This window comes from Liolophura sinensis, chromosome 7 (assembly GCF_032854445.1).
Source record: "Liolophura sinensis isolate JHLJ2023 chromosome 7, CUHK_Ljap_v2, whole genome shotgun sequence".
NCBI classification, from domain to species: Eukaryota; Metazoa; Mollusca; class Polyplacophora; order Chitonida; family Chitonidae; genus Liolophura; species Liolophura sinensis.
Genome location: NC_088301.1, coordinates 21,533,016 through 21,560,205, shown reverse-complemented (window position 1 = coordinate 21,560,205; position 27,190 = coordinate 21,533,016). Strand labels below are relative to the sequence as shown.

The 27,190-nt window shown below is 38.3% G+C and overlaps 1 protein-coding gene across 3 annotated transcripts in view; it reads left to right on the top strand.

Annotated features, from left to right (window-relative positions):
• The first annotated feature begins 1,346 nt into the window (after nucleotides 1–1,346).
• LOC135469760 (regulator of G-protein signaling 22-like) overlaps nucleotides 1,347–27,190 on the top strand; it is a 64,967-nt gene continuing 39,123 nt past the window's right edge. For 2 of the 3 annotated variants that reach the window (XM_064748345.1, XM_064748344.1), the window contains exons 1-7: nucleotides 1,347–1,689; nucleotides 4,019–4,047; nucleotides 21,516–21,578; nucleotides 23,177–23,407; nucleotides 24,211–25,487; nucleotides 26,025–26,186; nucleotides 26,552–26,723. In XM_064748345.1, the coding sequence (XP_064604415.1) occupies nucleotides 1,665–1,689; nucleotides 4,019–4,047; nucleotides 21,516–21,578; nucleotides 23,177–23,407; nucleotides 24,211–25,487; nucleotides 26,025–26,186; nucleotides 26,552–26,723 (1,959 nt within the window). In that variant the 5' untranslated portion in view covers nucleotides 1,347–1,664. Of the gene's footprint in view, nucleotides 1,690–4,018; nucleotides 4,048–10,962; nucleotides 11,175–21,515; nucleotides 21,579–23,176; nucleotides 23,408–24,210; nucleotides 25,488–26,024; nucleotides 26,187–26,551; nucleotides 26,724–27,190 lie in introns of those variants that run through there. The other variant, XM_064748346.1, reaches the window with a different exon arrangement.

Below are 27,190 nucleotides of genomic sequence, written 5' to 3'. Positions count from 1 at the left end.
GTAATTCATCAAGCATCCATGGATGTAATTTCGATACTTTTGTCACATGAATGTATTTAGAGCAAGGACGATTGACGACAAAACTGACTTCTTTATTTTGTTGAATTTTTTGTGTATTTGAAATGTCTGGAATGGCAGCTCTTACATAGTCAGTGCATGTTGTGTTTATTCCAGCACAATCCTTATGATTAAAGATGTACTGCATATACAGAGTAAAACCAGAGCAGCGACGACAGTGTGGTTCCTGGCAAATAGTCACGCGTAACCGGTAAAATACAGTCTCGTGTCAATTTATTTCAGTCAAGGCTTTAATCTAACTGTTTATTTAATCCATAAATAGTAGCAATTTACACGTCCCCTATATAGCACCATGACTTAAGCAGAATTAGGTAAAACAAAATGCAGTGATGTTAATTGCATTGTTTTAGAAGTCACTGGTCTAGACTTACTCAAAATACTGTGCTGCTATCACATTTAACATACAATCACATTAAAACAGCCAAATCTAAATCTATATTTCTAAAGAGGAAGATAAATTTTAAAGTTTCCTACAAACACATTTGAAACTTGCGCTCAAAGTAATAATTTTGCTATAATATGTTGCATACTATAGTACTACCTCACAAATATGCAATGCCGAATACACCAGGCATGACCCCCCCCCCCACTCCAGCCGTTCACAGTAGTCTTACACTTGTCTCTTAATATATGTTGAGCGGTAAGTGAGAAAGTGTCCAGAAAACCAGTTTTTAAAGGGCAAGCATGGATGAATTTATTTATTTATTTGATTGGTGTATTTCACATACACGAGGGCGGTCAGGAAAATGATGGGAGGAAACCGGGAGCAGAGCCTGGGGGAAACCCACGACCATCAGCAGATTGATGCCATACCTTCCCACGTATACGACAGGAAAGGAAGGCAGCAGGAGCTGGACTTGAACTCAAAGCGACCGCATTGGTGAGAGGATCGTGGGTCTTTGTGCTGCGCTAGAGACTGGAAAGAAGGCATATGATTTTTGAAGTGACTGTAAACTGAATCACGGATGGACGTGGACAGTTATATGTGTTGACGTTTTTAACGGCCTGTACAAAGACAGATAAAACGTGTACCCCACACGGGAGCCTCACAACAAAGACTTAAGTTATCAACACTTCTGATCTAGGTTTGTACGAGTATTGTGACAAGCCTGTCTTGTTTCCATTCCGCTCATTGATCTACTGTCAATTATCAGTAGGGTCGTTATGGTAGCGCCTACACCTACTAGCCACCCAGGGGGTTGAGCTGTACGGGTTACCCGATATGCATAAGTAGATATATAGATATAATGTCAAGTTTTGGGGGTTAGACCATCTCCATTAAGGTCTTAACACCTGAACGTTAATTTTCTAGGCACCCAGAACCCTTGGCTGTTTCTCAAGTTGTCTAAATGTTTATAGAGACAGTGGTGTCTGGGTTACAGCTCAGTGTTGAATAACTTTTCACTTTATAACAGTAAATTATAACTGGATCAGGTGTGATGGACCTAAGTTATGATGTCCTATATATGTTCTGGCAAACAAACATCGGGATTTGGATCAAAGATTATGAGCAGTGAGGACAACGTGATGAAAAGCGGCGTGTAAACTTTGGGATTTTCCTGTTATCGTGATTGATTGACACCAACATGGAGACAATCGTTGTTAAGTTGGGTAAGTGATATATTCAGTGGGCACATGCGGGAGTTTGCTAAGATCAAATCTGTTTGCTCTGTGATTCCAAACGTGGAATGCTGTGCGTCAAATAGGCTACATCCAGTATGGCGCTGTGCTTAATATTACCCTCAAAAAAGTAATCTGTTAACTTTAACAGAACGTCTGTCGCCTGAGTGATGCTACTATGTATTATAGCATAACAATGTGTCGTACTGAACATAATATTTGGTTAGTCAAGCACAATCTTTATGTTGAATGAAGAGAATAAATGTGCTATATATAACAGAACAGTCTGCTGGAATAACAGAATACATTCTAGCTTCACTCAAACAACAGACTTTCTGTTAAATTTAACAGGATACTTTTTTGAGAATAGAATTATCCCGATTTATAATGTTACTTATTCTTAGGACTTATATCGTTTAATCCAAAAAAGAAATTGAATTGGAATTATGATCAATACTGAAAAATTGCGTAGTCAGTCGGACGATCAAAATTTCAAAGCTGGGTTTAAGTGAATCACTGAAATAGTTAGGCTATACGTCGATCTCATAAGCTACGCAATGGTGCAGTAATTGAATCTCTCAACTCCACATATATAATGTAAAGATATACAGCTGCGTGTAAATTCAAGCCTGGTGTATATACATGCATGTTGTTCCTTAACTTCATTATGGGCTAGACTGGGCTGGAGCTGGAAGTGTCGAATTCCTGTCCACCACACGCCTGAATAGCTGGACAAGGTTATTCCGTGTTCCCCTGGGGTATACGTGTATCTATATAGGTGTATATATACTTGTACTATGTGTACACAGCGTTGTGGCCTGCGAGGTAATCACCACCTGTAGGTCCTCGCGCCTAACAAGGTCAGCTATGTCGATTTGGAGCTGCCAGTAACAATATGCTGACATAACAGTACCAACAGTACCCGGGTCGCGTCATACTGAAGATTTTAAAAACTGGTGGAATTCTTGATTGGCGCTCAAGTACAGCAGGACTGGTTGACCCGGTGTCAGTATAATGTCACTGGGTTGGTTGTCATGTCTGGTGTCTTCAGCGTGATACTTTAATGGCGGCAGCACTATGACGACATGTACTCACTCTGCCACAAGAAAATACGGTATATGTACACCAAAACCGAATGACTCCAGGTCGTCAATGAACACATATTAATGTTTGTCCTAAAAAAAAAAAAAAAATACATACATACATGTATACACATTTTGCATTATGAACCTGTCTCATGGGTAACGGTTCTTTGTCTAAAACTATGACAGACAAATTGGTCAGTTATTCCAATTTTTGAAAAGGTTGAAGAATTAGAGTAATTCACAGTATTTGTCAGTACCATAACAAATAATGTGTCAGCAAAGTAGACCATGCAGATAAATCCCAGCCTTTTCTTCTGTCTGTGAGCACACATCTGAAGTGATTCAATGAATTTGATTTATTCCTTAAAAGTTACCATGGTTTTGATAAATTGTTTATAGCTTACCACGGATTATGTCGTCAAAATAATAGCAACATTACGATTCAGCAGAAATGACCACATGTAAAGATGTGGCTTGTCATCGCACAACATAACATGTAGTTATGGTCATTTCCAGCTAACCATTTTTTCTTGACTAATATTTTCCTATATAGCGACATAAGACCAGTTTATGTATAAACATCTAGGCATCGCTAAAGGTGTTCTAACGTTGGTTTTAGGCATGTTCTTGTCCATTATGTACAAAGTCGTTTCCACGTTCCATGAATACTTCTGCTTCGTATGTATCATTTAATACGTGTTACCTTTCTATCCAAACGTGCAAACGTTTGTTAGCATGGACACGTGACCCACGCAAACCTGACAAAAAAATACGAGTTAGAGTTTAAGTTATTCTATCTGCTCGTGCAATTTCGTCATTTGAAATGGAAAAAAAGAAATAAGAAAATATAATATGGAGAGTTATGTACCAGGTAAATATTGGTGAGATACGGTGTATTGTCAATTTACCGCAGTTATGGTTTTATTTTAAACTGTTCACATATGTGCTTTAATAGCACAATGGCTTAAGCAGAATCTGATAACAAATATAGTGATGCTACTTCCAATTAATTAGACGTCACTGTATAATCTAGAATTACTCAAAATGTTGTGTTGTCATCACATTTAACATACAATAACACGAAAACAATGGAAAGGGCCCGCCATGATGTATTGAAAATGGCCATGTCAGACTCACGTCGTCACTTCGGTGGGTCTCAATTTGCCTTAGGTGTGTATGTTGTTTTTTTTTAAATTGCGCGTTATAAGCATTTCTCTTGTGTTTGTTCATTTCAGATCCGCAGACTGTTGAACAAGATGATCTGGTAAGTTGTCTGCATTGCCTATTATCTGTAATATAGTTGTATTAAACCGGTTTAACATTGTTGTTGCTTTTAAATGCAATACAATTGTGAATAAGATTCCTAAAAACGGGAGAGAAAGCTAGTGTGCGGGCAGAATTTTGGGTGTGTGTTTATATGCCTAAAAGCACACGAAGAAAGCGATGTTTTAACATCAAACATGCACTCGGTTAAGACCGAGGCCTATGCCTGTTATGTAATAGGGCCCCACTTATCCACTCGTTAAACCCCAAGCACTAGCTCACTCACTCATCCACTCAGGTCGTATAAAGACCAGTCTTCAAATTAAAATATTTGACTGTACTTATAATGCTGTAAAAATAAAATTAAAGTGTTTCCTGATATAGGTTAATTTGGTACAGGTCGATTAGATGAGTGAGTCAGTGAGTGCTTGGGGTTTAACGTCGTACTTAACAATTTTTTTAGTCATATGACGACGAAGGGGCTCTCAGAAGGCATATAATGTGCCTCCTTGCGGCAGGGCGGATTTCCACCGCTCTTTATCCAGTGCTGCTTCACTGAGACAGTAAGTCGCCCCACCCGAGCCATTATGCTGATAGGGGTCAACCAAATCGTTGCACTATACCCTCATTGCTGAACAACAGTGGGGGGAGGGGGGATTACAACTTCCTCTTTTAAGGTCCTAGATGTGACCCGACCCAGGCTTGACCCTGTATTCTACCGGCCCCGAAACGGACGCTTTACCAACTGAGCTATCGGGGCCGGTTTGATTTGATGATGACCCAGGGTTGTTGTTGTGCTGCCTGGAACATCTGTCTGTGTGACAGTCCGTCCCGTCGGTAGACATCTTTGTACACGCTTAAATCCAGCTTTTTAAAGTATAGGTACTAATACCGAAACGTCGCTCACTGAATAAAAAGAAGTTGTGATCCATATATTTTTTATGTTAGGGGCTTCTGAGTCATTGCCCCGCGATGACACGCTAACCACCTCCGCCACGGGCCAATACTAAACTATATGATACTCGTCCTGCCACTGGCTATTATTCCTGAACTTACGAAGGTATATCTCGAAGAAACTAAAGGGGTGCCATATTGGGCTCTTTATCCTGAACTGGGGCATTTGGGCGTGAGTGTGTTTCCTGCGATGCCCTAAATGGCTCCAAACATGTTGAGTGACTACGTATACTTTGCCCAAAGGTCGTAAACAGTCTACTTCATATTCGAATTATATGACACCCTCGCTGGAATTCATTATTCGAAAGTTCTCGGCCTATGTCATAAAATACAGCTTTATACATTTCTGTATACAATTTTCCAACTTTCATATTGTTGTGTAAATATCAAAATTGTTTTCGAATTATAACACCCTGTTTGTAGCTGGTTTTAAAAATGTCCGTCATTTTTGTTTCATTTTGGATTTTTCCATCATCGCCTAGCGTCAAAACTCATTTACTGTCTCTTCGTGTTAAACTTCTTGTCGCCACAGTATGGCTAAAATGTTACCGAAGTGGCCTTTAGCCATAATCGTCCATTCCGATTTTTCGAAGACCTTGACCTATATCTTCAAGGTCAGAGGGTCATTGAAATTAAGCTTTGTGACAGGCTTGTAAACAGGATCTTTCTCTAGGCATTTTCATCAATCTTGTTTTTCAGTGACCTTGGCCTACTTTTTAAGGCCGTTGTGTCTGTGCCTGCAATATTTTGAACACTCTACCTTTTGAATGCTTGTAGTCAGGTTTAACAAAAATTTTACATTACTTAGGCATGGCCATGAACCCTATGCATTTATGGTGACCTTGGTCTATATTTTCAACGTCATCGATGTTATTTAATATGTATTTTGTGACAAACTTGTAAATAGAATATCTCTCGAATTGTATACTTCCATCTATTTTACGCATATTTTCAAAATCGTTGGATCTGTGTCTCCATTATCTTGTAAACAATCTATCTTTTGAACAATCGCATCCAGCTTTACAAAACTTTTTGTCATGTATACACGTAGGCATTTAGAAGAATCAAGTTGCTTTATAGTGACTTTTAGTGACCGTTTTTCAGGTTATTGAGGTCAATTCAGTTATGTTTAAATTATGACTGGCTTGTAAACAACACTTCTTTGAGTAATTTTCATCAAACATGTACCATATGCTCATCTTGTCATGTAGAATAACCCTCCCTCCCCTCCCCCCCCCCCCCTTCCCTTCTGTTTCATTGACTCTGACTTTTTTCCAAGGTCGTTGGGTCACTGCTGTCATTGTCATGTAAACACATTACATATACTTCAGACGTGCTGTAATCTAGTGCATTGAACAATATCTTTTGCATTAAAGTACTCGGGTACTCAGTACATAAAAAAAAAAACCTTAAAATCGTCACAGAGGGGTATGCTTGTTACTTTTAACACCCGCATAATTTTATATTAGGGGCCCTTAGAAAAATATATGTTGACGTTGACGTGGGACAAAAGAGGTGAGCATGTCGCCACTTACACTGAACAGGATGCGTACGCTTTGTGAGGGGTCTAGAAAGTATTTAGAGTGTGTTTTATCGCGAGTCTTAAGTTTATGTTCTGTAAATAAAGCAGTAAGGGGTCTATTCTATATTATCTCTTGTAAGTGACTAGTGTATGGGAAGAGGTTACGTGTGGTTCAACATTAAAATACTATTACCAGCTAGTATAACGAATGTATTGGACAAGTCTTCGGGCACTGGGTATTTCTTAGTGCAAGCAGTCCGTTAGTTTGCACTGGTCCGCAAATTGAGATATAACGTGAAGACTTTTTGTCCTTCCATTCGTTGCATTGCTATGTTGCAGTGCATGCTAGCTTTACAAATAGTAAATAAATTGCTGTTATGAAAAGTTATTACCGTTTAGTACAGAGAGAGAATTTTGTAACCGAGACAGTAGAAGTCGCCTGTAGAAAGTGTCCTGAATTCAGGCTGAACTCTTCGAATGAGTCCCCAGAGACCACACACGTTCCACCTCCACATATCTACCAATAAGAATGTATTTGGAAACTTTGAATGTGCGGGAATTCAGGATTAAATATTCTCTCTTTGTACTAAAAGTAAAACATTATCCCAGCAGCAATTTATTTGACAGTATAGTTTCTACATCAAACTGTGATCTCTGGGATCATTCCAGACCCTTTCGATAAAAAAAGATATCTCGCTGTGGAGAGATTCTTATAGATTGACGCATTCTTAAGATTCAAAACGTTCTGGTTCAGTTCTCAAAATGGAAAATGATAGTTATGGACAGATTTTAAAGAGGAGTCAGGCTAAGCATCAGTCCTCTGCGTTCTGCAGGGTGGGGATTTGAATCCGAATCCAAGGATTGTAAATGAGTCTTCATCATTGCGAGACATTTAGCTATGGTGAAGGTTTACGGCGTCTAATAGGATGTTTGTTGTAACGACCGTAAATTGTTGGATAACATCGGAACAAGGGACACAACTCTGGCGGAGATCTGCCACTATGCCCACGCTTTGGAACAAGGATCTTCCATCAAACACCAAAAGAAAAGTACTTGTATCTATGTTAGTGATTTGCGTCAAAAGAGGGCAAGGTGGCCTGGTATCAGTATAGTGTCACTGGGTGAGGTGTCATGCCTGGTGTCTTCGGCATGATGCTTCAGTGGCGACAGCACTTTAGCGACATGGAATCGCTCTGCAAAAAGAAGACACAGTATATGCACACTCACCTAATGACTCCTCGTCGCCATATGACTGGAAAATTGTTGAGTACGACGTTAAACTATAAGCATTCATTCATTCATTCTTCATACAAGTTTTGATGATGTAATTTAGAGTAAATTTATTCAATGTATTAAGAAAAGCAACGGGGCCGAGATATCTGTCATACGTAGACAGACGTTTAACTACGTTTTCGTTCTCCGTGTTTCACCAAAAAGGGAAAATTTAACATTCAAAGCGCAAAACAATCGGTCACTTGATATCCTCACAGTAAACTAAATTATAGAATTATACATATTTAAATCTGGCAAATATTGTGCACACTTGGGAATTTTTCGAGTACAAACTTATGTCTCAGGTCGCTACAATATGGAATGATCGAAAGTGTCAGTAAGATATTTTGCACTGTCTCTGCCCAGAATGTATTTCAGTCTGGTACCTTGCCTAAATTGAATCCTTTTGATGTAGTTCTGTAAAAGTGTCTGGGATGAAAAAGGAGTGTGAAATCGGGTGATAAGATAAAACCCCTAGTCTCCCAGGGTACTCTTTAACATGTTGACCATTTTACCATTTAATATATTCCAAGCCTATATACATACATGTATTTAAAATGCAAGGGCACTTGGATAAGGGCTTAACTAGTACATACCCCAGGAATTCAGAGAACATAAGCACTGAGTTTGACATAGACTTAGCTAGCATGCTATTCAGTGTACATTGAGATATATATCTGCAATGGTTATAATGTGGGATATATTTAGATCCACGTCGTTTTATATTTCTGTATACGAGATCAAATGTCAGTATCATGTTTAAAGCAGATATAACGTACGACACTTTGGCCACATTATGTTGTAGGTATCTAGGCTCGAGCTGCCCAGTGTGAAATGTGATATATCAGGGAGACAACCAATGCCTCCAGTTAAAGAGGTGTACCCGTACGTCCAATGTAACACAAAATGTCGCTATAGGCCTACTCTTAAATTCCATTCTGAAAATCTACATGCACATATGAATTTTAGAGCTAACAATTTGAATATTTAAATGGACTTGCAAATAATCTGTAGTGTTTATGCGCAATTGTTTCCCATTCTTCGCAAAACAATTATCGTTTTCATAACTCAATGCAGTGAACTGCTTGCAGAGGGAATGGTGTATGGTCGGAGGGGTGGAAGTGGGGGTGGGGTTGGGGGTCGGGGTTGGTGTTGAGCTTGGTGTAAGTGAGGCATACGATACCTACACGAATGGCGTGAGAATGTGTTTTTAAAGCCCTTGTAGGACCTATTTGTTTAAAACGAACCAATGAAGCGAATACATGTATAGCGATCTTTGCTGAGTGTAATCTTTCCTTTAGGAGCCATCTCCCGGTCGCTGTGTTATAATTACACAGTCATACATTTTATTAATTTAGTCTCAAATTAATTATCTGTTAAAGTTAACAGAAAGTCTTATCTGAGTGATGCTAAAATGTATTCAGCTATTGTAACAGGTTATTCTGTTAAATGTAACTCATATATTCTGTTAATTCAACATAAAGATTCTATTAGACTAAGATAGTATTCTGTTGAATATGACATAACACTGTGTTTCAATAACTGAATACATTCTAGCCCCACTCAGACAACAAACTTTCTGTTAAAATTAACAGATTGATTTTTTGAGTGTAATTCTTCAACCTTTTTGTATGTTTGCCAGGTGTTTACTTAAGCATATTCTGAAGGCATTATTCTGTTTCGATTGATAAAATTATACTTTTTGTGAAGCCCTGAAACTCGCCCATCCAACCAATGTAGTTTTGTCTTCAAAATCAAATCAAAATGTGCGTAAATTGCACTGAAAGTTACTCCTTCATGTGCGAAAAGGTTGAGGAATTAGAATAATGTGCGTATGCAAAGGACGGAATCCTAATTTAATTTCAGAATATATCAGTGTTTGAAATCCCAATTTCAAACGGACAAACTTGAGTGTAATATTGTACAGTATATTATTTCAGCATCTAGATTTATGTTGTCTTATTTTACAATTTTAAGCCTTCCCAAGGATGTACTACACTTGTGGGCCTATGCTATGTACATGTAGATCTGTACTGAACAACCGCTTCAGTGGCCTATATACATGTAGATCTATACGGAACAACTGCTTAAGTGGCCTATATACATGTAAATCTATACTGAACAACTGCTTCAGTGGCCATGTACATGTAGATCTGTACTGAACAGCTGCTTCAGTGGCCACGTGTATGAAGTTACCTGCAGGAGACCCAGGACATTCGCCCCAGTTAGGGTAGGGTACATACCATGGAAATCCTAAATTTTAATCAGTTCTAATGTCCGGATAAGAAACAGAGTATGTATACATAGGCCTACAGGACCAGTTTGATGTTAAACAAATGTTATTTAGTTGCTGTATTGTTGTTTAATAAATCAAGAATTTTTTGCTTAAGTACGATGGTGAAGGAAACTGGAGTAAGCTGTCTGGGATAAACCATGCACCGACGTTTGACAAGTTATAGACTGACTTTGTGCACATCATATGGCAGGGTAAGTGGTTTTCTACAAACAAATTATTAACGTTTATTCTCACCAAGGCCCCGCAACAGTGAGAGCTCGAAACAATCCACTAATTCCCAATCGAAGACCGGTTTTGAACTCCCACCTGGTGTGTCCCAGCGATTGGTAACAACTATAATGCGATGCAAAAAACAATCAATCCGCACATTAAACCACTAGTTCTATGGAAAAAAGATTTAAATCAGTTTCGGTTCCCGTAAACTAAATTACATCATATGAACTCAGTTACACTGGTACAAATTTTCATAGTATATATATATATATATATATATATATATATATATATATATATATATATATATATATATATATATACACACACCGTAATTCAGCAAAAAGAATCTGTGATTGGGTAGACCTATCGATATGCACCTGGGCCTGTCTACGCATAGGTTAATGGTAGGCCTACGTGTACATGTACATATGTATATGTAGGCCTATGTAGCCTAAGCTAGTAGGCCTATTTAGGCCGCTTTTATCTCGACTCAGGTGTTTCAGGTGTACAGGTAGGCCCTATTTCAGAGAACAGCAAAATTCCATAGCTATAGAAAAACGAGGAAAGGCATGGGAGGTAAGTTTTGATAGAAATAATATTTTATGCATTTGAACTATTTGTGGAAATGTAGCATGGTAACTATGTCTACTATATGCTGAAATGTAGGGCCCTACTCAACACAGCGCCATCTATGTTGCCATTGTTTTTTTTTTTCAAACACGTGGTCAGCTGGAAAACATGGAAAGCTTCCGTCCTCAGTTGGTTAATTCGCGTGTAGTCCTGTTTCTGGGTGAAACCATCGAGGAAAAATTTTGTTTAAAGATTTACATGATGTGGATGGGTGCTGAATTTGTCCGCAACTTGTGAGGTGAGGTACAATCTAAACATAAACTTGTAGGTATTAGAAGAGACTGATAGTACCAGATGGCCCCATTTGATTTATCGTAGTTGGACGAACGAAGTTTGCCAAACCTAACGTCAGACCAGTCTCTAATAGCTGATCGTATCAAACCAGCAGGCCCGGTCATATCACGATTGTATAAGTGTACTGTATATACAGTACTGCCCGATGCTAACGATATACTTTGCGCGTATCATCCGCCCATTCTACGCGCTTCTAGATCGCATGTGGTGCGGCCATGATGGGAGGACATGCGTAGATGTTGTCACGACCCTGATCACACCCTGATCTTGATCGGCCTGTATATGTAGTCTCGTTTAGACCGTTTTGCGGCACTTAAGCGTTTGATCACACGCTAGCTGTAAACATGACACGATGTATCACAGCAGAGCACAAATCACCATGGCTGGCGTCCGCTATTTTGTCAAGAGATAATTTACCTAAACCGTGTTGTACCAACAACTTATTTACACATGTTAAGATAGTGATATGAAAGCAAGGCATTGACTGATAACCCCGATGAATGGACTTGTCAAAGTGGGATCAGTTTAATGGATTGTTCGTCGGCCTTGTATTAACACTTTATGTTTAATCATTTAACAGTCTTCCGAAGCCTTTACCATTTCTTGCTCAGAGAGGCCTTTTAGCTGTAAACAGTCAAGAATAAATTCAACTAAGTGCCTTGTTTGTCTGTGGTTGCCTAGGACGTAGTTATAGTCTCAGTGTATACTGTGTGGTATCTGTTTGGGAAATATACACATATAGGTGTTTAACATTTTCTTTGCCTACTATCAGACTCCACCCTAATTCTTCAACCCTTTTCACATGTTTGCAAGGTGTTTATTCAAGCATATTCTAAAGGCATTATTCTGTGTAGAATAACACTTTTTGAGAAGCCTTGAAATTGGCCAAAGCAATAGTTTTGTCTCCAAAATCATGTTAAAAGGTCCAGAAATTGCACCGAAATTTACTATTTCATAATAGAGTATAATGTCTGTATAAAATTCATAGTTTTTATCTTTATTTTACATTGACAAGCATTTCTTTTGTGCATGATTTTTTGTGAGATAAGTAGACCTTATCTCACATGTGATTGTGAGCATGTGATTGTAACAAAGTACAAAGTAGTGCACAAAAACGTTTGTTAATTTACATTCCCTATAAGGATGAAAGGTACATCACATTTAAAGTGAATGATCAAGGGCAGATTCCAAAATAAGGTTTTATTTATTTATTTATTTATTTAATTGGTGCGGTACTCAAGAATATTTCACTTATACGACAGCGGCCAGCATTATGGTGGGTGGAAACTGGGCAAGCCCAGGGGAAACCCACGACCATCCACAGGTTGCTGTCAGACCTTGCCACGTACAGCCAAAGAGGAAGACTTGAACTCACAGCGACCGCATTGGTGAGAGGCTCCTGAGTCACAAAATAAGGTTTTACAGGAAGATTTCAAGTCAAAATTTGAGAAATGGGATTGAAACAGGCATCGTTGGATTCTAGAAGCTACAACTGGGAAGACATTGCAGCTATTGTGAGAAGACATATCATTCCCGATTTGAACCTCTGGGGCACCATGTTGAAATATTAACCTTCGCGTTCTTTCAAAAATCGCTTCATGGAATGAGATTGCTGATTAAAGGTGTCAGCCATCTATGATGTTTAACTGCTGCTTATAGCTGCTTATGAGACAATATTATTAGCTTGTCTCCAAACTGACCATATTTGACCATGCACGGATAAGGTGGATTAAGGGTTTTTAGGGCTGCACCGTGTCAATAGCTATTCGTGCAAATCTGATTTAACACTGACAATAGACATAATCCAGTGGGGAGATAATCCTCTCAGAGAAAGCTAGTAAAAGATTGGCTTTGATTTGTCAAGACAAGTCATTGAGGTATAGTGGGTAACTACCCGGCAAGCCTGGCTGAGTGGAGCGCTAAACTGGTAGGGTAAGCCCTTTGTACAGCTGGTGATTGCTGTGTATAGGCCTACCTGGTCGGGTGCAGACCACACATACTATGGCTCTTTGTTAGGCTGGGTTAAACATGGCACCAGTGCTAGGCTTCTCTAGCACTAAAAACTCCTGATGATATCTGTGAGGATTTCTTGATATCTTGTGGAATTACTTACTGTCGACAGCATGGCAGGCCTTCAGATCAAAGAGGCAGAGAAAAGGCTGGTAAGTGGACCAATTTCCCAGTTCTCCATTGTCAGCTAATTACATATATGTAGTACCAGTTGACACCTACCAGTCCTACAGCGTATAAACTTGGGTACATTTAGTATAACTGGATCATACTTTTTAATTCTTTCTTATCACCTCACATATTAGCTATTGGGTCCTATAATATTAAAAACACTTCACTGTGTTACTAATTGACTCTGTATATTAATTAATACTTGAATAAAGACAATGTGGACTGACAAATTACAGACCTTAAGAGCAAGGCTGTATTGGCTGAGTTGAAAGTGGCATTGGTTAAGCTGAAAGCTACTTGGTTTTGGTCGAATTCAAAGTTGTATTGATCAAGTTCAGAGTTGTATTGGCCGAGTTGAAAGTGGTATTGGTTGAGCTGAAAGCTACTTGGTTTTGGTCGAATTCAAAGTTGTATTGATCAAGTTCAGAGTTGTATTGGCCAAGTTGAAAGTGGCATTGGTTGAGCTGAAAGCTACTTGGTTTTGGTCGAATTCAAAGTTGTATTGATCAAATTCAGAGTTGTATTGGCCGAGTTGAAAGTGGTATTGGTTGAGCTGAAAGCTACTTGGTTTTGGTCGAATTCAAAGTTGTATTGATCAAGTTCAGAGTTGTATTGGCCAAGTTGAAAGTGGCATTGGTTGAGCTGAAAGCTACTTGGTTTTGGTCGAATTCAAAGTTGTATTGATCAAGTTCAGAGTTGTATTGGCCAAGTTGAAAGTGGCATTGGTTGAGCAGAAAGCTACTTGGTTTTGGTCGAATTCAAAGTTGTATTGATCAAGTTCAGAGTTGTATTGGCCGAGTTGAAAGTGGTATTGGTTGAGCTGAAAGCTACTTGGTTTTGGTCAAATTCAAAGTTGTATTGATCAAGTTCAGAGTTGTATTGGCCAAGTTGAAAGTGGCATTGGTTGAGCTGAAAGCTACTTGGTTTTGGTCGAATTCAAAGTTGTATTGATCAAGTTCAGAGTTGTATTGGCCGAGTTGAAAGTGGCATTGGTTGAGCTGAACGCTACTTGGTTTTGGTCGAATTCAAAGTTGTATTGATCAAGTTCAGAGTTGTATTGGCTGAGTTGAAAGTGGCATTGGTTGAGCTGAAAGCTAATTGGTTTTGGTCGAATTCAAAGTTGTATTGATCAAGTTCAGAGTTGTATTGGCCGAGTTGAAAGTGGTATTGGTTGAGTTGAAAGTTGTATTGGCTGAGATCAAAGTTGCATTGGCCAAGTCCAAAGTTGCATTGGCCAAGTTCAGAGTTGTATTGGCCGAGTTGAAAGTGGTATTGGTTGAGTTGAAAGTTGTATTGGCTGAGATCAAAGTTGCGTTGGCCAAGTTCACAGTTGTTTTGGCAGAGTTGAAAGTTGTATTTGGCAAGTTCACAGTTGTATTTGACCAGTTCAAAGCTGTACTGGCCAAGATGAGAGTAATTTAGAGTAGTTGAGCTGCCACAGTGTCATGTATATGTGGTACTTATGACATCACGAAAAATGTGGACATCAGTATCATGGGGGGAAGGGTATGCTATACATACTGAATGCATATATGGTCATGAAAATAGATGGATTATTTTTTTGGCTTGTAAGTAAATATTCAGGTTATGTGATAATGCCGCCTTTTTTGATAATTTCCAGCCAAGAAAGAAAATGATGAGTCTCCATGTAGGGAATAAAATGGTGTGCAGGCTGGTGACGGTAACAAGAAACAAAGTGCGATACATGTTGCCCGCGCTAACACAGATATTTTGATTTCAATGGGCTCTTTGACCTTTGGGCTAATTGTTTATTTAAAACAGTTTTAATTGCCAAGAAATGTCCATGCTTTACTTGGTGTGCAGACCTTATGTCTATTTATATGATGTATGTATAACAAAAGATGTTAAAATGTGCCTTTTTACATCAACTCAAATAGCAATGATTTTCTTGAATGTAAGGTCAAAGTCCGTTAATCCACTTATACCATAATCCACTTTACCACTTAATCCGTACATTAATCAAATATAAGAATTAATCATAAATATAAGGATTCCCAGAGACTTAAATGGCTGATGTGTTTGCCCAGGCTTCAGATGTTTTTTCCTTATATTATCATAATGTCATATATTATTTTATTTAGTTTTTCTTTAAATGTCTTCTTTTATATGACATTTTAGCTCTTTAATATCTTATCCTTTGAACAAGAGTGTTTAAAGGGTTTAAGAGAAGTTGTCATACAGAACTGTGCATTACACTTTAAATACTGCTAAGAAGACCAAGGAAATTGAAAGCATTGTCCATTGACAGATAGACCAAGGTTGTAGAAATTCAAAATGACCAGGCCATTATTAAGAATGAGTTCGTTGGGGTAACCCAAATGACCCTCCTAAAAAGGGACACACTAATTTTTGGGGGGCTTTTGGAATTTCTCTTTTTATTTTTCTTTCTCTTTCTCTCAACTTGAAGGTTATTTTGTTTAAAATCTTTGTCTTTTTTATGGTAAGGAATAAAAAAATTCCCTTATTGAGTACAAATCAACCCTATTTTTTAGTGATGGGTCCCAGCAAAGAGTACTTTACGAATGGTTTAAAGCAAAGAACACTTTTAAGGATGGTTTAAAGCAAAGAATACTTTAAGGAAGTTTTTGGCGACTCTTGCACATGTGCACACTACAAACAGTGCACCGTTAACCCTTTCTGATGTTATTCTTGCATCACTAACATTTGCACTACCTGACATATCAAAAGGTGTTGACAGCACACTGCGTATAGCACATGCGCTGAGAGATTGCTCCCAGTGTAATATTGTTGATAGCTTAAAAAGTTCATGAGCACCTCTTTTTTCTTTGAACAATTAATAATAAAGTTTGACAAGGTCAGGTTAGTGTCTCGTCATAGCTGTCATCATTGTATATATATATATATATATATATATCAATTCGTCGTTGGAGGCAGAGGATCTGCAAGAATTGAACGATTGCTTTGCTTTGAATTCATTATATCTTTGTTTATTTATTTATTTATTTGATTTTTGCTGAACTCCACACTCAAGAATTTTTCATTTTTCAATGGTGTTCAATTTTGTGGGTGAAGAGAACCAGAGTGTATAAACCACTGACTTTGGGCAAGTTACCTATGAATTTTCGTATTGTGTCATATGTACAGGCATGTACATGTACACCACAATGGTGGAATTCAGTCAATGAACATTAGCTGTGCAAATTGCCATTTATTGCCACCAAAGCCCCATATGCAGTAATTGCAGGAGAATCTACAATTTTTTTTGTCCAGTGCTAGGTTTGAACCCACACCTTGGGTGTAATAGAGACTGAACAGCTAGTGCTTTTAACCACAAAACCATGGCCAGCTCTCCACCTCCTCCCTTAAGCGGCATGAGCTGTCCTCAGAAGTTATCAGTGAGTCTTACATCTTAAGGTGATTGGACATGTTCACATGGGTTCTTTTGAATTATAGAAAAAAAGCTATTGACTTAATGAATAATTTGTAAATTACATCTGTAAATAAATAACAAGAACTGATCAGACAAAGGGAGTTCAGACAAAGAGAATTCAGACAAAGCGAGTTCGTTTCTACCTCACATGTACGCAATGCACTTGTACTGTATGACTGAAAAATTTGCACAAGGAAAGAAAGTATACGGTAGAGACCTTCACATATATTTCATCTTTTGGTTTCTGGTATGCAGTTCTGGTAGGCAAAATGTGGGCTTTAAATTGGACGAGTTAAAGACAGTACTCTCAGTTGCCGAAGTACTCAGCATTGACAGAGCACTTTGTACAGAGTATCAGTGAATATTGGTAGCATATACATGTGATCAAACACACATGAAGAATGTTCATGTTTTTTCAGCTGTGACATGATTTTACCAGTGGACATGCGGCACAAGGAAACAGCACAAATTATGGGGGAAAAAAACACACTTTATTTAAAGAAGTATATGCAAGGTAGGGACATTAGTGGAGTAGATTTCTGGAAGAGCTGTATGTAGGTGTTGCCTGGAAATCAAGGAATCCATCATTACAAGCTTATCATACCCAGTGTTCCAATGTGTCATGCTGATAACATTGACAGGTCTTGTTTTGAACATTTGTCATGTAAAGGCCACATACAATGTGCACCACTCTCAGTGTGTACACTCTTACCATCCCAGATTTTAAGTTTGCCTGTTAGTACAGTGTGTACACTCTTACCATCCCAGATTTTAAGTTTGCCTGTTAGTACAGTGTGTACACTCTTACCATCCCAGATTTTAAGTTTGCCTGTTAGTACAGTATGTACACTCTTACCATCCCAGATTTTAAGTTTGCCTGTTAGTACAGTGTGTACACTCTTACCATCCCAGATCTTATGTTTACCTGTTGGTACATTGTGTACACTCTTACCACCCCAGGTGTTGTGTTCACCTGTTATTAAAGTGTGTACACTCTCACCACCCCAGATGTTATGTTTACCTGTTAGTAAGGTGTGCACACTCTTACCACCCCGGGTTTTATGTTTAAGTGCTAGTACAGTGTGTACACTGTTACCACTCCATGTTTACCTTTTTGTATATGTTAGTAGCTGTTAGTACATGCAGTGTCTACACTGTACCCACTCCCTGTGTTACCTGTTTGTACAGTGTTTACATTGTTACCTGTCTCTAGGTGAATAGATCTACATACATACTGTTTCAATCTCAGCCCATGTAGACACAAATCCCTCCCTTTGTAGAAGTATTGGCACACCTCACTTGGAGAGGAATTTAATTGCCATTGATAACAACTTGTCCTATTACATGGCATGTATTTGGACTACACAAGATATTACATGTTTATTCATGTAGTATTTTATAAGTATTCAAGTAAGGGGCCTCTATTGCCTAGTGGTTAGAGTGCTAGTGCAACATATGTGAGTTATATGTGATCACTGTGAGTTCAAGTCCAGCTCATGCTGGTTTCCTTTCCATATGTAGGAATGTCTGTCAGCAACCTGCAGATGGTCGTGGGTTTCCCCTGGGCTCTGCTCGGTTTCCTCACAAAATAATGATGGCCTCCATCGCAGGGGTGAAGTGGTGTTGAGTGCGACAAGCGAAATTAAATTTTGTCAGTATGCAGGGAGAGATATAAATTGTGAAATATCCCATACCCTGCACACAAAGTGCATTTTCTAAGGCTGTGTTAGTGTCTACAGCTTATTTTGGGATAAATAATAGACTTCATTCGATAGTTCATATGAGCATATAATGTGTAGGCCTAAACATTCCTGTCAAATTATATTTGAGCTGGGTTGCCATTTATAAAGCTTAATTAACACTGATTTGGTTTGACTGGATATCTCATGTACTGCAAAAACTTCTTTCCCAAAGCTTTACGTCATAATAATAATTCATTCATTCTTCTCCAAAGAAACATAATTTCCTAACTTCCCTAACTACCTGTATACATTTCCAGTAAAAAAACAAGTACCATATATATGTTTTCCATCTAGACCTAAACAACTGAAATCTTTTGAATCAGTTGTTATCTTTTCTGACTGGGAAGTTAAAAAATTATACTTCATTATACATCTATTAATTATTAATTCATGCATTTATTTGATCATCAAAGAAGTTTATATAGGCAAAGTAATTGTCAAGAGAGGATCTGCCAGTATTTGGCATTTTTCTGCCTTTGATACATGTACATGGTATCTAGGGATGTTTAACAGGCCTGTAAAAGTTATCACTGGGGTGTGACCTTGCGATGTTTTGACCTTGAAAAATAAGACTCTCACTACATGTATTGTCACTGACTTCAGTATTACCCTCAAGGTTGAATACCCTCTTCAAAAAGGTCATCACTTGTCATTGGGTGCTTCATTAAACTAACAATGTACAGTTGAAATGACCAACATTGGCAGGCCACGTGCAGTGTTTGAAAATTACAATGGTCTTTGAGGTGTTCTCTGTGAATTGCCCTCAGATGATTCATGTAAAGGCAACCAGCTGTAAACTTGTATATATTGGCTTAATGCCAGCACTGCATAATAATTGTAGAAAAAGGCCACAGTCAGTGTGTAGCAAGTAATGTCAAACATCAATATTTATAGACCTTTCTGACTAGAACATTTGCAGAGAAACTTAAATATAAAGGCCTACGAATTACGACAGTAAAAGCAGCTAGAACAACGACCACAATGTGGCAGTCGGCAAATGGTCATACATAACTAATGCATTCTGGTCCCAGTTTCACAAAGATGTCGTACATGTACGATAATCGCACATATATGACAATGGTACGGTAATATCAACGTAGAAAATATCGTACGACAATTGTTTAAAAAAAAAAAAAGGCATACAACTCTTTGTGAAAACTGGGCCAAGGTCTCTGGTCATATTACCAGTTTTATTTTAACTGTTCATGTAAAGCTTAGACTTTACTTTTTGCACCTTCTGAGCACCGTAAAGCTTATTCCAGCAGAAGAAAATAAAACAAAAAAGTGCAGCTAAGTTAATTTTAATTAATTTAATAAACGGTCTTAATGAAAAAAAAATTCAAACAGGCTAGGTAGTATGATCTACATGTACCTGTATATTTGAACAGTAAGTTTCGAAACGATGAGGTCACATGTTCAAATCCAGCTCTTGCCAGTTCGGCAACGGTTGAAAGTGAGGAAGTTTGTAAGCTACGTGCCAGGCAAAGGGTGGTGGTCAACTGCAGTCCTCCTGATTTCCTCCAGAAATCTGATTGCTGTCAAATACTTGCAAGTGAAAAAGATGGCGGCCAGCATTATGATGGGAGGAAACCGAAATAAAATAAATGAAACATCCAGTGATTAAAACTGGTTGTGAAAAACATGAACAAAGTTTGCTAGCACAGTTATAGTCTTCAAGATACAGTCTGAACCCTCTCTGAGGTGGTTGTATCGATGAGGTTGAGAGTTCAAATCCTATTAGTTATCAAAAGCTGTTGTCATGCATACACATGCTCAAGTACTTATAATGATATGCATCATTGACACTTGGATTATAAAACATTCTTGAGATTGATGCACGTGTAGAACATTACTATTTACAGTACAAATCAGCTGAGTGATTGCTTGGAGATTAGCATATGGCACATTTGAAATATTTCAGCCGCCAATGTGCATGGTGATTTAATGAATAAGTGTCATTTACACATACTTTTAAGCTATAGTAGAGATGACATGCATGTGATGCATTTCAACAATGACTGTTAACATTTTAGTATATTTGCATATTTAAGTGCTATATTAAATAAATTCCATTAAACTTTATTGTTACAATTGTTCAGCCTTTTCACACGTTTGTAAGGTGTTTATTCAAGCATATTCTCCAGGCATTATTCTTTGTACACTGATTAAATTGTACTTTTTGTGAAGCCCTGAAATTGGTCAATCCAACGAATGTACATGTAGCTCAGTGTGTCTTGCATTGAAAGTTACACTTTCATATGCGAAAAGGCATAGGAATTAGGGTACCTAAATTGCCACACTGAAACCCACATTTGTCCAGTAGTATATCATCCTACCTTCCAAGCAAATTTCAAAATGCTTTTCTAAGAACTCCAAGAATCAAGCAAAGTGCATACCTTAGTCATGAGCGAAATTTTAGGTTATTTAGCATTATTGATGCCTCACATGTTACTTGTGAAATGCTGAAGTAAAAGAAAGATAAAATATGATGTGAAGTTCATCATAAAGATAACTGAAAACTATGCTTACAAATACTTTCATTTATTTTTTCAGATTTTTTTAAGAGTGTTGAAAGGTATTCAAATATTTGAAAACTATGTTGGGCATTATGGGCCATACTGACAGTATCTAGGAACTCTGATGTCACATCACCTTTTTTTTCTTGATTTTCATCAGAAGGAAGAAATTTTTGGGAACTTTATTTCAGTAATCTTTCACTCATGGATAAAAAGAATTATTCCAACATTCAGTGTCAGAGTTCTTAACCTCTGATAGTATGGTCCATAAAGCCTACCTTAGATTCCTAGTGTTTGAGCAACTTTAACTCTTTTCACAAAAATCAAAAAAAAAAAATACATATATGTATAGTTTTAAGTTGTCTATTCAGAGATGCATACTTCAAGTTTTAAAGATGTTTTCCTTTAAGTGCATGTCGTATTTTTGTTGACAGGAAGATTTCTTGGCCACAGATGACATGTTTGTCGACTACTTCAACACTTTCCTGGCATTACCAGTAAGTATAATTTGTTCTGTATGCAGAAAATTTTAAAAACCGGTAACTTAATCTTTAATACATTTTAATTTTTTGGTGGGTTCAAAGATACGAAGTTGAGGATGTGTTGTGCCATTCGGCTGTTGCCGTGGTAACATGATATGCCGATTTCTGTCTATGTGTAGGCCTACTAAATAAAAATAGGACTGTATTGCTTTGGCGTTCACCTAGTCTCGTTTATAAAAAAATTGACCTCAGGACATCGTGCTCTGAAAAAAATTCACCTTTAATAATTTGCTTTAACATTAATAAAACATACAATTGATATGCCATATAATGAAATATAAGGGGTCATTATGCATATTCTATTATTATAAATGCAATATTAATTAGATATTTACACTCAGTGAAACTGCAATCAGCGCATCTCAAAGAAAGTTTTCAAAGACTGTAAGAAAACCTTATATTAAATCTACGTGTATCTCATTTACAGAGGAAAAGTTTCAAACAAACTTCATAAATGTATATATGACACCAGGTTTTATGTAAATGTATATGGACAACTTGGTAAATAGCAATTTGGGGGGCCTCCATGGCAGAAAGGTTTGGCATGCCACCACGACGCAATGACCCTGAGCCTCCCACCAATGCAGCAGCTGTGAGTTCAAGTCCAACTCGTGCTAGCTTCCTCTCTGGCGGTATGTAGGAAGGTATACCAGCAACCTGCGGATGGTCGTGGGTTTCCCCTGGGCTTTGCCCGGCTTCCTCCAACAGCACTGCTGGCCGCCAGCATATAAGTGAAATACCCTTGAGTACGGCGTAAAACACCAGTCAAATAAATAAGTAGTACTTTGGCCACGTCAGTGAAAATTTTTGTTTTACTGACAGCTTGAATCTGTTTCAAAGCCAGAGGAAAGTATCAAAATACAAAAAATAAAACTGAGAAATGATGTAGATGTATTTTTTGGGAGATGTACATGTACATGGCCCAGCAATTCTTCCTGTTAAAAACATGTTTATGTTATAAAAAAGCATTGATAATCATAAAATCATGAAAAACATTCAAGTTGGGCAAAATAAAATGAAGGACTATCGGTTTTATTTTTATTCCATTTTTAGCTCGTCCATAAAACACAAAAATATAATTGATATCACCTTTGGTTGTTAAACTGCTGTTATATGCAGTGTGGTTGATTGGCATTTGAACATCCAAGAAAACATGAAATTAACAAGTGATTGAAGCAAATATCTTTATTCAGATGTTTATGTTTGGAATGTTTCATACATAATAAAAAAAAATGTCTTAAAACATGATTGTATATCAGTCACAGGTAGCTATAACTTACACACATAAAACACTCATGATGGCTTCCTCTCTGGTGGTATGTGGGAAGGTCTGTCAGCAACCTGCGGATGGTTGTGGGTTTCCCCCCGTGCTTCGCCGGGTTTCCACTCACCATAATGCTGGTCGCTGTCATATAAGTGAAGTATTCTTGAGTACTGCGTAAAACAGCAGTCAAAAAAAAAAAAAAAAAATATGGACATAAAACTGTTTTAAGTAATTGTACAGGATTGATTGTAACCCATGAAAATATCTAAACTGACGTTGGCCATTTCAGTCCTTTCCTGAACCAGTATGCTTTAATGCGGAGACCGGTGGCTTTGAAGTGGTCAGTAAGGCCAAGAAAGAACTGGCACGTCAGATTAAAACTGTGGTTAGGGCTCAGCAGAGAAAGCCCAAGATCTACATGGTGACCAAAAACCACAGTTATAGTGACATCCCATTGATACCTATAGAAGACCCCCCAGAAACCAGCAGTCCAGAAATCAACACTACCTTTAGTGTACAGGTAAGTCATCAGTTACAGGTAACCATGTTGATAGTTATTGTGACATCCCATTGATACCTATAGAAGATCCCCCCCAGAAACCAGCAGTCAGGAAATAAACACTACCTTTAGTTTACAGGTAAGTCATCAATCACAGGTAACCATGTTGATAGTTATTGTGACATCTTGCTGATACCTATAGAAGAGCCCCCCCCAGAAACCAGCAGTCAGGAAATAAACACTACCTTTAGTGTACAGGTAAGTCATCAATCACAGGTAACCATGTTGATAGTTATTGTGACATCTTGCTGATACCTATAGAAGATCCCCCAGAAACCAGCAGTCAGGAAATAACACTACCTTTAGTGTACAGGTAAGTCATCAATTACAGGTAACCATGTTGATAGTTATAGTGACATCTTGCTGATACTTATAGAAGACCCCCTAGAAACCAGCAGTCCAGAAATCAACACTACCTTTAGTGTACAGGTAAGTCATCAGTCACAGGTAACCATTTTCACAGTTATTGTGACATCTTGCTGATACCTATAGAAGATCCCCCAGAAACTAGCAGGTCAGAAATCAACACTACCTTTAGTGTACAGGTAGGACATCAATCACAGGTAACTATTTTCAGAGTTGTTGTGATATCCCACTGATACCTATATAATAGGTATATAGTGGTATAAGTGCATAAAATAGTGCTATTATTTGAAAACCAAAAATTTATTTTAAAATTTTCTTTAAAAACATAATCTTGGTGTACTGTAATTAATTTTCATGAATTCTGTAATGCTTGATCTGCTCTTGTTTTTGCGCTTTAGACCCTAAACAAGGAGCAAGGTATCCACTGGATAAAGGCAGAGCGGATGCCTCTCTTTCTGGAGAGCCAGTGCTACCTAGAGTACCGCTTGGCTAACATCTTAGCTCAGGTCCAGCTGACAGGTTCGCATGGCCAGTATGTCTCTCTGAAGATTGATGTCAGCCACCAGGCCAAGGCACGTGCCGAGGAACCCAAAGAGGTTAAGGTCGATCCCCTGGAAACGCTAAAGAAGAAGCTGTATGTTTGTATGGGTAATACCAGTTCTACGATATCCGAGGCATGGTTCTCCTCCGCTAAGCTCGCCCAGGACACAGACCCCACCTTCGTCACGTCCACCCGCCCCAGCAGTGCTATAGGCATGGTAACTCCCTGCCCCAGTGGGAGTGCCCGCAGAATTCGCCCATACAGCGCGCGCCCACTTAGCGCTCTCAGCACATCTGATGACCGTTACGGCAGGGACAGTGGCATCGGGAGTTCTACCCGGGGGTCTGTGTTTGGCAGTACCCTTAACATCAGTGCTTACGCCAGCAGCGTGGCTTCCATCGAGGAGGAGGAGGGCGGGGCATCAAGCCGCATCCTAAAACCTTGTACCCCACGGCCCTCGGAACCCATCTGTTCCATTTCTGGAGCGGATGTGCCCAGAGGTGTGGTGTATATGCCCCACCATAAAGGGGAAAGCACAGACTCAGAGTCCGGCGTTGGGGACATTGATACTGACAGAGATGATGATGTGGCAGATACAAAGTTTGGTACAGTGAGCACCAGTCAATCAACAAAAACATTACAAAGTTCCACCAATCAAAAGACAAGTACCGGAGTCATTAAAAGCATTGATGAATTGAGCAGCGTCATTGTGGGAGACACGCTGGCCAAAATTTTCGCCGATGTCAGGAAAATGGAGTTTAAGAAAGCTCAAAGAATCCCAGAAATCGGTAAGGTGTATCCAAGTGAGGAACATATGAACATTAATGTGAATGATTTTGACAGCTTTGATATCGATTTGGATGAAAACAGGCAGCCAGAGAAACCTGCATCGTTGAACTGTAAGCCAAAGTCCGAAGACAGCGACGCCGATTCCTTGTTAGATAGCGAGGATGATTTTGAGGAGCAGGACACATTTTTCAGACGACCAAAACCAAAGGTGATGGGTTTGTCGAGTAAAAAGGGAATTGAGGAGTTTAAGAGTTTCATTGCTGGCACCCATGGAGAGATCTACTGGAACCTATGGCTTGATATCGACAAATGTTTTCACATGACTGATCCTCAGTGTCAAATTAAGTAAGTTTATGCCTTGAATTCTTGCAGGTTTGAAAAACTTTTACCAGTGGAAATTCCATTTAGCTAGATTGCTTTTTCTAATGTATGTATGTTGTTAACTGTTTGAAAACATTGACTTTCACTTCATTGTTACATTCCCCCCAAAATGCATTTTCTTACGTGTTTAATGCAGACATTTACAGTGTATATTTGCCGTATGCTTATGTGTTTAATACAGGCATTTACAGTGTATATTTGCCGTATGCTTATGTGTTTAATACAGACATTTACAGTGTATATCTGCCATATGCTTATGGGTTTAATACAGACATTTACAGTGTATATTTGAATATGTGTATTCATTTTTCTTCATTTTCATGTTTAAATTCAACTCATGACAAGCCCTTGTTTAAGATAAATATTTGTTACCTCTGCTATGAAGGTTGTGTTTTCCTTGTTTGCCAGTCTGTGAGCAACTGTGGGAAAAAAGTAATGAGTTTTGTCCATATTGTGGGAAATTTGCATATTTAAGCGTTGACTTCCTTAAATTGACTTCAGGTATGCACATAAATTACGTGAGAAGTATCAGTCTCCATCTGCCATCTACCCTCTAACCAATGAAATGACAGCAAAATTTGGGCTGAGCCAACCAGAAGGCTGGACACCCCAAAAGCTGAAGAGCATTCAGACAAAAGTAGCAGAACCCCTGGTGACATACTGGTGAGTGTAATAATGGCTTAAAATTTGGCAAAAATCTGCAGTTAGGCTGTGTCCATTATATAATTTTTGTTTTACAGGCATAATAAATCTTTATTTTAATGTCTTTAGCAAAGTATAAAAATAAAACTCATCTAATTTATGGAAAATGTAAACTATCTCCAGAACTGTTCCTGTTGAAGATTTAGTTACACGATTGGAAAGCCTTGAAAAACGGGAAACTGTTAAAAACATCCAGATCGGAAAGAATTTAATATGTGGATTATCATGTTTTTTTGTATTATCTCCTGTAAACAAGTTTGAAATAATACTGAATTATTACTGAATTATTTCTGGACAGAATCAATGTTATAACTTCTGTCTTTCAGGGCTCGGAGATATCTGCTCCAACAAGAACGACCAATGACAGCAAAGAAACTCCAATACCAGGGGGAACTGCAGGCTCGTGAACATGTTCGACCAGTGAATGCAGTAACAAAGGGTGCACTGTTACCGCTGAGGCCAAAATCTTGTCATCCTCGCATCAGACAGGTGACAGAGGTAGGCATTTGTACCAACAGCTTCTCTTCTATAATGAATAATTCTACCAGGCTGTTGGTTATGGGCCGTGTGCAAATATACGTGTACTTAGTACATATTGATTAGAGATGACCTTTCAAAAAACACAGAATGCATCATACAACATACCAGCCAGTACATTTGTGTTCATCAATAATATTATCTTATGCTGTTTATTTGTATAAATAAAAGAATTGTGTTTACTTGTTAGACTTGCTTTTATGATTAACATAGATGTGAACTATCGGAATTTCCTTCAGTGATAAAAGTGTTATTTCACACAGTTTATAGACATTGCTTTTGTTTGTACATATTTAATATTTTACACACAGCGCCATGTGGTGGAAAAAGAAAGATTTGTTTCAATACATTCCAATCTGAGTTCCGTGGTATTGGCCTAAAATGCATGACATCTGTGGAGGGAGTGAACGGCTACATGAAATATTGCA